This window comes from Artibeus jamaicensis, unplaced genomic scaffold (genome assembly GCF_021234435.1).
Source record: "Artibeus jamaicensis isolate MK-2021 breed Jamaican fruit bat unplaced genomic scaffold, CSHL_Jam_final contig_465, whole genome shotgun sequence".
NCBI lineage: Eukaryota > Metazoa > Chordata > Mammalia > Chiroptera > Phyllostomidae > Artibeus > Artibeus jamaicensis.
Genome location: NW_026521843.1, coordinates 13,794,659 through 13,809,183, shown reverse-complemented (window position 1 = coordinate 13,809,183; position 14,525 = coordinate 13,794,659). Strand labels below are relative to the sequence as shown.

The window sequence follows — 14,525 nt, the reverse complement described above, 5'->3', positions numbered from 1 at the left end:
ACATGCAAGAAGCACCCAATGAATTGCATAAATAAGTGGAACAACAAATCGATATCTGCCCCTCCTCTGCTCCCTCCTCTCTATAAAATCAATAAATTAAAAAATAAAGAGTATGATAGGCGGCATAGTTACACAACAAAGTAACACATATTAGCAACATTACACACAGCAGACACTACAACATGGATGAATCTCTCAAATACAGGAAACCAGGACAAAGCCAGATACGAAAGAACACACACTGGTCGAGTTTATGCAAAGCTCGAAAAGAGGCAAAACAAAACCATATTCTTTAGATGGTAAAAAAAGAAAAACAGCAAGCGAGTGATTACACAAAAGCCAGGAGGGCAGCCACCTTAGAGAGGAAGGAGGGGGACCCTGACTGTACAGGGTCCACAGGGGACTTCGGGGGTCCTGCCAACGTCCTATTTTTGGCCTGGGTGGTTGGCACAGGGACTTTTTAATTGAATTTATTGGGGTAACATTGGTTAAAAATTATACAGGTTTCAGGTATACAATTCTACAACACATCATCTGTATGCTGTATTGTGTGTTTACCACCCCAAGTCAAGTCTTCTGCCACCATTTATTCCCCCTTCTACTTTCCCCCACCCCCCTACAGGGATGTTGTTTTATAATAATTCTTTAAGTTGTATATTTATGTAAGGCAACTTCATGAGTGTGTGTTTTATTTGACTGAACTATGTGAACTTGCCAGTGCTCAACCATTTTAAACCTACAAAATGGTGATTTTATATGGTTCAACCTAAGTTGAAGCATCTGTTCAAAACTGTGATTGTGAAGGCTCTTGCTAAGTTCATTCATTCATTTGCTCACTAAACAAATGTTTCCTGGGGGCTTATGATGAACTGGTCCTGTTTCCAGGCGCTGGGATACAGAATAACATTCAGTCTTGGTGCTTGCATTCTAATGGACAGATGATCCATAAACAAATATAGAAACACCTAGAATGTCGCACTCTGGCAAGTGCTATGAATAAATAAAGCAGAGTAAGGATAGTAAGAGTAAGAGAGTGATGAAGAGATATTTTAGGAGGTGTGGTCAAGAAGGCTCTCTGAGGAACTGACATTTGAAAACATGCTGAATGAAGGGAGGGAGAGAACCCAGGTGCAGCCCTGGGAGAAAAAGCCCACAGGCAGAGGAAAGAGCCGGTGCACAGGCCCTGCACCGGAATGTGTTTGGCAGGACTGAAGAACAAGGAGGCCAGTGTTCTTGCAGCAGAGTGAAGGGAGGGGAGTGTGCGAAGACATGAAATGGGAGAAGTGACCAGGGACCCGATCGTGGAAGGACTAGAAGCCCTGGAGAAGGACTTTGGATTTTATATGGAGAGAGATGAGAAGGCCATGGAAGGTGGAAAGCAGGAAGCGGCATTTGATTTATAGTTTAGAAGGAAGACTGGCTGTCCTGTGGAGGAGGGAGAGTGGGGGTGTGTGGAAGCAGGGATTCTTGTTAAAATGCTACCTGATGCCCAGGCGAGAGGCAAAGGGGGCAAGGACTCGGGTGGCCGTGGTGGTGGCACACAGTGTTTTGGAGTCAGGACTGATAGATTTTTGTAGACAGGACCCAAATACTATCTGTTGATGGACTGCATGTAGAATTAAGAGAAAGTGGAGTCAATAATGTGTACAATATTTAAAAATATTAGGATACTCAAGTCTATATATAGTACAGTAAAAGCTCATCAAAACACGTTTTTAAATTACTTTGCAATGAGAAACTTATGTACAGCAAAGAAGAAATCCAATTGGGGAGACAATATTTCACAGGTGGATATGATAATGCCATTTAAAAAAAAAAAAGCAAATGCTAATTGCCAAGGGAAGTAAAGAAGGGAAGAGACCCTTGAGGCTAGAAGCAGGGAAGTGTTTAAAGAAGGTGGTTAGTCCAGCTAGGGGACAGATGGAAAGCTAACCCTTGGGGCCCATATAGAGTGGTGGAAAGAACACAGGCTTTGGAGTTGGAGCCATTAGGCTTGAGTTTCAGTGCTACCACATGAGTTAATGTGAAGGTTACAAAAACATCTGTACCCACCTGTTAGGTGCTCAGTAAAGCTACCTAGGACAGTGCGTGTCTGATACTCAGATTTTTTCAGGGAGGAGATGGGGAGTTGACTCAAATCCCATTCAGCAAAAATTTTACAGCAAAGAAAGGGGGAGATAAGCTGTTGGGGGAAAAGAGGAGCTATTAGTAATGTAGACTTGGGCACGACTGGGGGTTTCTTGAATTGGATAATGTCACAGTGATTGAGAGAGCCCAGAAGCTTGGATCTCGTCCCGTGATTCTGTTACGTACTCATGTCTCCCCCTGCTGGCAGAACTTGGTTTTACAAGGTAAATCCCAATGCTGAATTACTTGCACCTGAAAATTTGCAGGCCCCAGGATCACTAAGGAGCTAACTTTGTCTTCTTGGTGTAATCACACCCTGACTGTTGCTGGGAACATACTGGAAGAAGGGGCTGTTGTAGAAGTCCCCGGGAAAAAATGTCATTGTCAAAGTAAAAACAGCAGAGGAAGCTTCTTACTCCTTCCAAGCCAAAGATGAGTCTGGACTCCAGTGAAACTCATTCAAACCAGGACTCAGAAGCAACTGTTCTGCCCTCTCCATGGTGAGCTCTCCCCATGATTTAGGGGAAAGACCCCCTGAATGGTGGCAGGGTTGGGGTCAAGATTGACTATGCCACTTGGTGGCTGGGTTTCCTTCCTCAGTTGTTTAATTAGCCTGAAGCTTGGAGTCCTCTTTACAATGAGGGAATATTAATATTTCCCTTTTCCTGGGGTTGATGTGAAAATCAAGTGAATACATGATAATACGCTATTAACTGTAAAGCACTGTACAAATATTGTGCAAGAATTTGTTAGTTACTTCTTTATTTTACCTTCCCATTTTCTTGCCTGGAAGGTCTTGGAACATTCATTCATTTGCTTAGCAACTGATATTGATTACCTAAAGTGCATTTGGTGCTCTGCTAGATAAATGAGACTCCTGTCTTCAGGAGGCTATACATTATGGAGAGAGAGACATTCTCAGGTAACCATAGTACAGGTCCACTGTGAGGAGTACTGTAAGACTACTTAAACAATGAGCAATAGGATCGTGAAGAAAGGAAAGTTAGTTAGCAGGTAGACTCACGGGAGTCAAAGAAGGGTTCCCAGAAGAAGTGATGTTCGCAAGGGGCTTTTATTTCATTTATTTATAAAAATAGTGATTGAGCACATATTATTTGCCAGGAACTGGACTAGTCATTGTGGCTAGTCTACAAAACTGAATGTCTTCAAAGAACAATGAAGAATGTGGGTGAATATCAACTTAATTATAATTATGCTAACTTCTATGAAAGAAATAGAGGGAACCATGAGAACATAGGACAAAGGGACATAAATTAGGTGGAAAAAACAAAAAAGGTGCCCTTAGGAAGTGACATTCAAGCTGAGAGCTGGAGGATGAAGAGCAGGTGTCTAGGCAAAGATGGTTCGGATAAATGTCGTCTGCAGCAGAAACAGAATGTGGAAGGGCCCTTTGTTAGGAAGCTGGAAGGGAGCTACAGAAGGCTGTTGTAGCGAGAGCCCAAAGAACAAGGAGACAAGGGCAGGTACCAGATCATGTAGGGCCTTGGGGGCTACATTAATGATTTGGACTTTACCTTAAGAACAGTGAGAAGCATCAAAAGGTCTTAAGCATGGAGTGATGCAATCAATCATGTACTATTAAAAGATTATAGAGAATAGATGGGTGGAGACAAGAGCACACCTGGGAAGACCTATTGTGGGAGCTCAGGCCAGAGAAGATAGTGGCTTGGATCATGATATTGAAAGTGGAGGAGAGGCCGATAGATTTGGTGTTTGAATGGATATACTGAAAGTGGGGAAAGAGTCCTTTACAGAGCTAAGGACCATTCCTAGAGGACCAGGTTTGGATGGGAAGGTGATGAATTCAGTTGAACAAGTAGAATTTCATATAGACAAGAGCTATCCAAGTGGCCACGTCCATTAGAGAATTGGATATAAAATTTGGAACCCAGAGAAGTCTGGATTGGAGATATAAATATAGGAATCATTTAGACAATAATTGGAACCATAAGTTATAGTGATTGCCAGATGGTGGCATTTGAAGAAAAATAGGGCTTAGGACCTAGCCTTAGTAAACGCCAACATTTAATGTAGGGGTGGAGTGACATTAACCAGTTAGGGAGACTGAAATTGAGCAACCGAACTCCTAGTAGATGTACAAAGAAACCCAGAAAAGTACAGGCGCAATGAGACTCAAAGGCTCCCATTAAAAGGGGCCCACTAGAATGGGCCATGGAGTTCACTGATGTCCTTGGTAAGGGAAATCTCTGTTGAGCCATAGGAGCAGAAGCCATATAAGATTGAGTTGTGGAATTAGTAAAAGGTGAAGCTCCGTAGACAGGAACAAAGTTAGAAGGGCATTTCCAGCCAAGGAGCAGCATGAGCAAAGGTATGAAGACATGAAAATCAACCATGTGTTTGGAGGACCTTAAGCAAACCAGAATGGATGGAAACTTGAATGTTTAAGAGGATATAGGGAGGAAGTATGGCTGAAGACAATGCTGAAAAGGGAGACAAATAATGTGAACAACCCAAATGCAAGGACAAAAGGAAGGAAAACTACAATTTCTTGAATGTCTTTTATGCCCTGGGGGTTTTCACATACATTATCTCACTTAATACTCATGTGAACCCCATGAGTCTGCAAAGCATTCTTATTCTCCTTTTCCCACTGAGAAAGTAGCTGTTCAGAAGTTTAATGATTTACCCAGGGTTACACATCTTGTAAGAAATGGGAATCCAGTGTCCCTCCCAGATGGGAGGATCTGAGCAAGTGCCCTGCCAGGTGGTGGCATTGGTGGAGAGAACAGGGCTGGGGTCCATTTAATCCCTCACTGTAGAGTCAGGCGGGTTAGTCAAAGCAGAGAAAAGGTGGTCCAAAAACCAAAGCCAAGTGCAACAAGAAAATACATCAAGAGCTAAATTGCCCATCCAGAAATCAGGTTACCCTGGCCAAGACAGGTTAGTCTACAAAGCCCAAACTCCACCCGCTAACTGGTCCAGAAGCCAAGTTAATCACAAGCAGTTGAGCTTGATCAAGAGAGAGCTGAGGAAGGCCAAGGAATTACAGAGCTGAGCTAAGCCTTGGCTTCCAGTTGGGCTGGCATTCAGGCCCCAGGGACTTGAAGATGGGGAACAATTAAGAAGACACTTTCTGTGGAGTGGAAGAACTAAATGGATAGGCCCTCTAGAGGATAACATGATTGAGAATGTTTGGACAGACTCCTCTGGTGTCTGTGAAGATAACAGCACCTCCTCCCTCTCACATAAAGGGTGAGGACAACCAGGGCCCCGTCCACAGATTCACCTCCCTTCTGCAGAGTGGAACATGGGTTGGATACTGGTTTGGTCCTTGGACTTAAGGAACACTTGAATTGTATGCTAGAGGAAAAGAATATGGTGACCTCAAAGAGAAACACTGACCTGGCCTGGCCTATCCAGGACGTTCAGGGAAGCAGGAACTATCAGGCAATCCAAGGCCATGTGCATCATTAAGGGCTTGCTTAAAAATAAGTCTTCTCATTGGTGCAATGTTTTATGATTCATTTTTTCACTTGAGGCTCACAACTACTTCCAGAAGCATATATTATTTATTGCCCTTTCCGATTTTTTAAAACAGAAAACTAAGGCTGAGGCAAGGTAAGTGACTGCTCAGAGTCACACAGTTGGATGGAGGTCTGAACTAGAACTGGAATCCAAGTTTTGTTTTATGCAAATTATGTGTCTCTGCTATGGAAAAGACATTGGTCGGTGAAGGCTTCACAGAGGAGGTGCTTAAACTGCCCAAGTGGCAGGGCACCAAGTACAGAAGGGTGACAGCGTCCTCTGGGCAAAGGAACAAAGATGCAACGCAGCACAGCCAGTTAAGGAAACAAAACGCGGTTCCTAGAAAGTGAGCTCCTTGAGGACAGGAAGGTCCAGCTCCTAGAATGGCGCCTGGGGTTTAGCAAGCGCAGTTTGAAGGAATGAATATCTGTAACAGACTCTCCGTAGGAGAGTAGCTGGAGGCAAGGCCGGGAAGTTAGGGAAGAAGATGGAGAGCCTTTTCTACAATATAGAAGGCTGATGGAGATAAAGGGGTGCTTGTGCAGACAGGAGGTGAGGAGAAAGTCAGTTGGAAGGTGGATCCATGAGAAGAGAAGAGCAAAGAAGAAATACACCAGAGTAGGGAGAGGAGAGGACTAGGAATTAGGGTACGTGGAGACCACCCTGAAGGGGATGGGTGACATATACCTGCAGACAGAGGGGCGGGAGCATTGGAGAGACGGAGGACAGTGGCTGTGAAGGAAACAGGTGTGGGTAGCCCATCAAGTTGGCGGAAACTTCAGCAGTCACTCTGAGGGTTGCATGCCAGCGAGGGCGGGGCCTCCTGGACTGAAGACGGCAGCAGCAACCTGCCAGATCCGGGTTAACAAAGGCGGGACTACAACTCCCAGCATGCCCAGGCCCAGTGGAGTGACGAGGGTGTTGGCTGCGCTGCGCCGCCCTGTGGGTGCAAGACCTGAGTCCGCAACTGGAGCCTGTCATTCTGGAGGGGTCTGCAAGGTGCGGCTTGGCGGTGCATCCCTGTCCCCCGCGCACTGGCCGCACTGGCCGCGCCGGGCTCCCGTCTACCGCCCCGCGGCCCCGCCCATTGCCCCACCCCAGCCAGGCTTGGCTGGGGCCGCAGCGCCGCGGTGATAGCAGTCTCGCAGCTGCTCCGCCCCATCCCCTTCTGTTTTTCTCTCATTCTCTGGCAGCGGCCGGGAAGGCGGAGGCAGAAGCATCAGCAGCAGCGCTGGCTGCAATGAATGATCCCCCAGCTGGGGAGGAGGACTCTAGGTGAGCCTCTGCCCTCAGAAGGGCCGAGACCCGCGGCCGCCCAGGACCTGCTGCCCCGCCATGGATCCCTAGGGGAGGAGGAGGAGGAGGTGGAGAAGACAGCTCTGCCGCCCACCCCATCCCATTTTCCTCTTCCTTTATCTCATTGTTGCCATAGCTGTTTACGGCCAGGCTCTTCTGCCCCAGCATGGGGCGGGCTCCGGGCACTGCTGTTCAGCCGGCACGGCTCCCGCGGCTGTCTGGCGATTCTGCTTAATTTTCCGTACCCACTCGGAGCAGCGAGGACCAGAGGGCGGAGGAGGCCCCGGACTGCAGCAGCGGTGGGCCACCTCCCAGCATCCCCACCCTAGGAGGCTGCATGCGGGATTGAAGAGCGGCGCCTGGGGGCTGGGCTGGCCCCGCTGATTCCTACCTAGGGAGGACTGCAGGACCGCCTAGGCTACGGTGGGGGCTGTGGGGCAGGGAGGACAGGAGCAAGATGGCCAGTAAAACCAAGGCCAGCGAGGCCCTGAAGGTGGTGGCCCGCTGCCGCCCCCTCAGCCGGAAAGAGGAGGCTGCTGGTCACGAGCAAATCCTAACCATGGACGTGAAACTGGGCCAAGTGACCTTGCGGAACCCCCGCGCTGCCTTGGGGGAGCTGCCCAAGACCTTCACCTTTGATGCCGTGTATGATGCCAGCTCCAAGCAGGCAGACTTGTATGATGAAACCGTGAGGCCCCTGGTAGACTCGGTGCTTCAGGGTTTCAATGGCACCGTGTTTGCCTATGGCCAGACAGGCACTGGCAAGACCTACACCATGCAAGGGACCTGGGTGGAGCCCGAGCTGCGTGGGGTCATCCCTAACGCCTTTGAGCACATCTTCACCCACATCTCTCGCTCCCAGAACCAGCAGTACCTGGTCCGGGCCTCCTACCTGGAGATCTACCAGGAGGAGATTCGAGACCTGCTCTCCAAGGAGCCCGGCAAGAGGCTGGAGCTGAAGGAAAACCCAGAGACAGGTGTCTACATCAAGGACCTCTCCTCTTTTGTCACCAAGAATGTCAAGGAGATTGAGCACGTGATGAACCTAGGGAACCAGACCCGGGCAGTGGGCAGCACACACATGAATGAGGTCAGCTCCCGCTCCCATGCCATCTTCGTCATCACCGTGGAGTGCAGTGAGCGTGGCTCCGATGGCCAAGACCACATCCGTGTGGGCAAGCTCAACCTGGTGGACCTGGCTGGTAGCGAGAGGCAGAATAAGGCGAGCCCCAACACAGCTGGAGGGGCTGCCACACAGTCCACAGGCAGTGGTGGCGGTGGTGGTGGTGGTGGAGAAAGGCCCAAGGAAGCCTCCAAAATCAACCTCTCGCTGTCTGCCCTGGGTAATGTGATCGCTGCTCTGGCAGGCAACAGAAGCACCCATATTCCCTACCGGGACTCCAAGCTGACCCGGCTGCTCCAGGACTCTCTCGGGGGGAATGCCAAGACCATTATGGTGGCTACTCTGGGGCCAGCTTCTCACAGCTATGATGAGAGCCTCTCTACCTTGCGCTTTGCCAACCGGGCCAAAAACATCAAGAACAAGCCCCGGGTGAACGAGGACCCTAAGGACACACTGCTGCGGGAATTCCAGGAGGAGATCGCCCGCCTGAAGGCCCAGCTGGAGAAGAAGGGGATGCTGGGGAAGCGGCTCCGGAGGAAGAGCAGCCGCAGGAAGAAGGCTGTGTCAGCCCCCGCCGGGTACCCTGAGGGGCCAGTGATCGAGGCCTGGGTGGCCGAAGAGGAGGATGACAACAACAACAACCACCGTCCACCCCAGCCCATCCTGGAGTCGGCCTTGGACAAGAACATGGAGAATTACCTGCAGGAGCAGAAGGAGCGGCTGGAGGAGGAGAAGGCAGCCATCCAGGATGACCGCAGTCTGGTGAGCGAGGAGAAGCAGAAGCTGCTGGAAGAGAAGGAGAAGATGCTGGAAGATCTGCGGCGTGAGCAGCAGGCCACAGAGTTGCTTGCAGCCAAGTACAAGGTAAGGGCCCCAGAGGAAGCAGGCGCATCCAGACACCCCCAGAGGAATCTGGGCTGGCAGGCTTTTCTTTGTGGGACTGTGAGCTGGCCTGAAGCAAGGTGTCCTTCCCCAGCACCTACAGTGCCCTCCTGCCAAATGCTGCCCTGGAAAAGCCAGGCAAATTCTAGGGTAGCCTGGCAAGAGCCTCTAGGAGGGCAGACATACACAACACACACACACACACACACACACACATGCACACACACACACACACACACACACACACACACCCCAAAGCAGGGAGGCAGTCTCTCAAGCTAATGAGTTTGGTGTGGTCTGACCAGCTGCATGTCAGTCTGCTGGTGGCCCCAAAGTCCATGGCATGGCCAGGCAGGTCCTCGGACTCATTTGGTCATGGGTTCTCACTTTTGCATGGCCCCTCACCTTTGACCTCCTTCCTCTACGGCACCTTCAAAACTCACCCCATTTTAACAGTCTCTGACATTTGAATAGCGCTTCACAGTTTATTAAATGCCTCACACACATGATCTCATTTGATCCTTGCAGTAGCCATCTGGGGAAATGGTTCTTAAATCCCCATTTTGTCATCGAGGAACTAAGGCTCAGAGAAGGGGCCTAACTAAGGTACCATTCCATGAAGTGGCAGAGCTTAGTGAGAACTCTTGGGCCTCAAGCTCTTCCAGTTCTTGGATGGCAAGGCAGGACCATGAATGGATTCTGCTCCTTATGAATGAGCTCCATGGGTCCACACGGGGCAGGCCCCATTACACAGTATCATTAGGAAGGAGACTTGGGGGATGGCACAGAGTGGAAAGAGCTCTGGGCTCTACACTGTAGCCCCGGACTCTAGGCCAAGCTATTCTGTGGCTCTGAGAGGCTCTGTGCAAGTGACGTCCTCGTGTCCTCAAGCCTCAGTTTCTCTTTTTATAAAATAGAGGGTCAGCCTGGGTGATTTCTGAGGCTTTTCCAACCTGGTAATTCTTTGACCTGTATTAATTTGAGAAGCAAACCAACTGGCCCTACACCAAGGCCTCATCTTAATAAGAGCCAATTCCCCGTTTCCTGGGAGTTACCAGGCCTCAGTATGCTTCCTGAGCTGTTCCCCTTCATGGCAGCCTCCAGACCTAAGGCGGGGGCTAAACTACAGAGGTTCCTGCCTGGCCAGCCACAGACCTGCTACATTTTAGCACTGCAGATGCCATAACTCAGTGAGCCTGGCATTTTTTGGTCCCTGGAGCCCTCAGTACTGGGGGTTGGAGGAAGGGCACAGGGACCCATGAGCTGATCACTTCCTGGGGAGAAAAAACAGTGCTATTTCTCATTCCTTCTCAGCAGTGTGGGCTGGAAGCAAGGAAGCCCAGCCTAGAAGGGGAGAGCTGTAGCCTCCAGAAGGGTGACTGATAAGCTGGATGCCATTGTCTGTGTTGTGGGGATGTGCTGCTGCTGCAGGGACTCGCGCCCTGCACATTTAGTGTATTTATTTCACCTCTGTGAGCTCAGCAGGGGTTGTGCTGAGCTGCTTACTCAAAGGAAGGATCGTGGTCTGGCACATTTGGGGCCATCCCGGGAGGAGCAGGATGTTAAAGGCGGGTCAGCTAGATTCAGTTCTCCCCAGGAGGAGGGGAATCCAGGCCGACTGGTGCTCTCCACTGGGAAATCTTACAGGGGCACTCTGTCCTTGATTTCTCTAGCAAGAACAACCCCCTGCCACACTCCTTGCTCTCCCCGCCCCCACCCTATCCTTAAGACTGGGGAGCAACTGAGGCTAAGAGAGTATAGAAGCTCACTTCAGCCCTGAGGAAATGGGAAGAGGGTATGGAGCAAAGGCTCCAGTGGGATCTCCCACTGTTGGCAACTGACTGGCTCCCTCAGTAAGAGTCTCTGATGTAAGGCAATGTGGGGCCCAGTTAACAGGACAGCCAAGAGATCAGGGGGCAGACACAAGAATTCTTGCACCAGAGGCAGTGCCCTCAGAACCACATCTTACAGCTGGCAGGGGCCTTGGAAAACGGAGGCCAGGACTCGCCCAGGCCACACTGGTGAGTTCAGGAGAGCCTGGACTCTGTGTTTGGCCCAGCCTCTTTCTGTTACGTCACAGGCCTGATGTTACCTATGCTACTTGATAATCAGAGTAATTCATTTTATATTACACTTTGACATCTTGATCTCTTACAATCCTCCCAGCAACTCCAAGAGGTGAGGAGTATTTTCATTTGACAGTTAATGAAAACCAAGGCTGGAAATGTTAAGTGGCTGTTTGGTGACTGACTGATAAGGGGCGGAGCCAGGATCGGAACCCAGGCTTTCTGATTTTCCTGGACCTGTGTTCTTTCCAAGTCATCATGGAACCCGCCATGTTTGCTCACTCTGTGACTCAGGGCAAAGGCTTTTGCCTCTCTAGGCCCGAGGTTTCCACTCGCCTCATGAGGAGAAATCTGACATAGCTCACTGGGGAGTGGGTGAACTGGTCACTGTGTGCCAGGCTTTCAGATGTAAGCAAAGGGGGAGGGGTGCCTGGGAAATTCCAGAAGTGGAAGGATTCCGTATCCTGTGACTTCTCATTAGACCCAGCCCAGGACAGACAGCAGCAAGCAAGCCCAGAATGGAGCCCTGACGAGGACCTCTTTATAGCCCCTAAGTTGGATGTTTCTATGGAGGAAACAATTTGAGGGCTCTTGAGAGATCCACAGGGTAAAGAAGGGAGGAACACGTTGGAGATAATCCCAGCCTGCCTATCTCGCAAGGCTGTGCTGAAGACTGAGTGAGATCATTCGTGTGGGGGCATTTGAAATATGCTGAGAGCACCAAATAAATGGAGGGTATTAGCAGCCACGGTGGCTTCTGTCTGCCAAGCAGGGGTCCAGTGGTCTCCAAGACTGACATCTTTGTTGTTAGCTCCTTCCTTCCTCTGCCATCCTGGCGGCTTGCTGTCGCCCTGCTGCCCTGGGAGCAGAGCCAGGCAAGAAAGATTGAGGAGGCAGAGGCAACAGCAGATCAGAAGGTGAGAGCTTGGGTCCTTCCTGGAAACGAGCTGAGCTTTTGCCGACCATCTGCAACACACTCGGGTTCCCACTTTCTGAGTGATGGCATCAACTCCCCTTCTCGTCTCCCCTTTTTCTCTTTTTAGTTCACACTACCCTCTGGGGGCAGCTAAGCCTGAGCTGATGCGACCCAGTGCCCTCATTCACTCTCTTTGACTCATCTAACGTCTGCCTCTTCTGTCTCACCTGCTTTTCCTGCCTGCCACCTCCAGGCTCCCCTTTCCCTTTGTTCTCCCCTCCCCTATACAAACACCATCCCTATCTCCTTAGAGTCTCCTTTCATCTTTACCGTGGGCCTCAGGGGAGGTTAGGGAGTGCAGATGTGTGAGGGTTTGTGATCTCGACCAGTGCCCTGTTTATCTTTAATCGTTAGCCACCCATACTCACAGAGGGGCTGGATAACCTGCTGGGCCTGTGGGGGAGGGACGGGTAAAGGCCCAGACAGACCCACGCTGAGACTGGCTCTGCACAGCGAGAACCCAGAGGTCTGCACAGTGCACGAACAGCAACGAAGACCGGTGAATGCGTGCAGATTGGTTGGGAGAAGGCGTACTTCACTCAAATTTAATTATGCAAGAATGTTTTTTTAAATGACTTAATTTTAAACTCCATATTTTGAGGGCTTGGACTAGTAGATTTCTAAAACTTTGACTTTAGATACTTTAAGGGAAAGGAGGGTGTTTGGGGTAGACAAGGGCTGCAGACGACACGAAATGCGGGCTCTAACTAAAGGGAGCGGGAGAGGGGAAAAAACATTGCTCGTTGATCCCCAGAAGGAGGTCTGGAGGGAGAAGAGCAGGGGATCCTGGGCTACAGCCCAGCTCTCCGTGGTGGGTGTGGAAGGGAGATCCTGAAGCCCCGGGAGTCAGAGGGACGAGCTCACTGCCAGGAGCACCAGCCAAGTTGGTTTTTCATTATCTCCTTGTGGGTCCCTCTCCTTCCTCCCACCTGTCAGTATGAGTTAGGTATGTGTGAAAGAGGGAGTTTTAAACCTGAGGAACAGCAGCAATAACAATAATAACCCCATTTACCTAACACTTGCTAGGTGCTCAGCACTGTGCTCTATGTTATATACAGACTGTCTCTTTAGTCTACACAAGCGCCTGCCTTCCCAGAAAGATCTTGTTACTGTTTCCATTTCATAGATGAGAAAACTGCAACCCATTACGGTTCAGCAGCTGGTCCAAGGCCTGCCTCAGGGTTTGCATGGTTTGCACTTCCAGTTAAGCCCAACTTGGTTTGACACAAGATTCGATCCTCTATTATGCTTAAGGAGTTAGGAATATAAAATCGGAAACTGGTTGCTGGGAAGGTGGTGACAAGAAGCTGGTGTGGACGTGTTGAATTTAAGGTGACAAAATCCAGTGGGCAGCTGACAATGTATCCGTGGAGTTCAGGATCAAGTGCAAGACTGGAAACAGAGATTGGGAGCTCATCTTTACAAGAAGAGGGCTTGAATGAGACCTACGGCCCTCTGTTCTTAACCTTCTCTCCCTATATGGAAATGACTCAAATTGAGGTCTCCTGTTCTGGTCTCTCTGCTGACCTTATTTTGTAGAATGGTGTATTCAGAGTCAGGCAGGCCTGGATGTAGTGACTCACTGGTTCTGAGAGCTCAGTTTCTTCATCTATAAAATGGGCTAATACTAGTACTTATGTGATAGTGCTGTTGGGAGATCAAATTAGATAACTGGCATTAAAGCACTTTGCATAGTTCCTGGCATATAAGTGTTCAGTAAGTAATGACTGTTTATTAGTGTCATTTCTAACTGCCTAAAGGACGTTTTCACTTGGCCACCTTCCCACATTTTAGCCTGGCATCCAAGGCTCGCCAGAGTCTGACTGCAATATATCTCTTCAGTCTCCCTGCCCCGGTGAGCTGCTCCACCAGGAACCCTCACAGGCAGCTCGTCTGCCCCTGTCCTTTGAATCTAGCATGTGCCTCGCTGCCCTTCTGCTGATCGTACTGTTTTTATCCCAGGTTGTCCTGGTAATCAGAGAATTATGGGAGTAGATTCAGCTCAGTATAAAGGAGAACTTTTATTCTTGGCTGGTGTGGCTCAGTGGATTGAGCACTGGTCTGCAAACCGAAAGGTCACTGGTTTGATTCCCAGACAGGGCACATGGTCCAGGTTGTGGGCCAGGTCCCCAGTTGGGGACACGCTAGAGGCAACCAGTCGATGTTTCTCCCCCTCTTTTTCTCCCTCCTTACCCTCTCAAAATAAACAAAATCTGAGTTTAAAAAAGGAGACTTCTTAACAGTTAGAACTGGGCTGTCTCTATAGGCAGTGGACTCCCATCCCTGTCAGGGCTCAGGGAGGAACTGAACGTCGCGGGCGCGCCGAAGGGCTTCACGTGCCAGAAAAGCCTTCAGACGAACTGCTGATCGTCAGGGTTCCCTCCTCCTCCAGGTCCGCAGTTGTTAAGTAACATTTTCTAGAGTAAAACATATAACGTTTTATATTTTTGAAAATTAAAATTGGAGGGCTTAAATTTTAATGTATGTAATTCAACCAATAATAAAAGATACATTTTCGGCTTTCTGTATGGCCAGTTCGAGAAAGACA

At 49.5% G+C, this 14,525-nt stretch overlaps 1 protein-coding gene across 3 annotated transcripts in view; it reads left to right on the top strand.

Moving 5' to 3' along the window:
- KIF3C (kinesin family member 3C) overlaps positions 1–14,525 on the top strand; it is a 48,993-nt gene that overhangs the window by 4,939 nt on the left and 29,529 nt on the right. The window contains exons 1-2 of one of the 3 annotated variants that reach the window (XM_053667082.1): positions 6,590–6,909; positions 7,067–8,917. In XM_053667082.1, the coding sequence (XP_053523057.1) occupies positions 7,388–8,917 (1,530 nt within the window). In that variant the 5' untranslated portion in view covers positions 6,590–6,909; positions 7,067–7,387. Of the gene's footprint in view, positions 1–6,589; positions 8,918–14,525 lie in introns of those variants that run through there. The other 2 variants (XM_037146717.2, XM_053667081.1) reach the window with 2 other exon arrangements.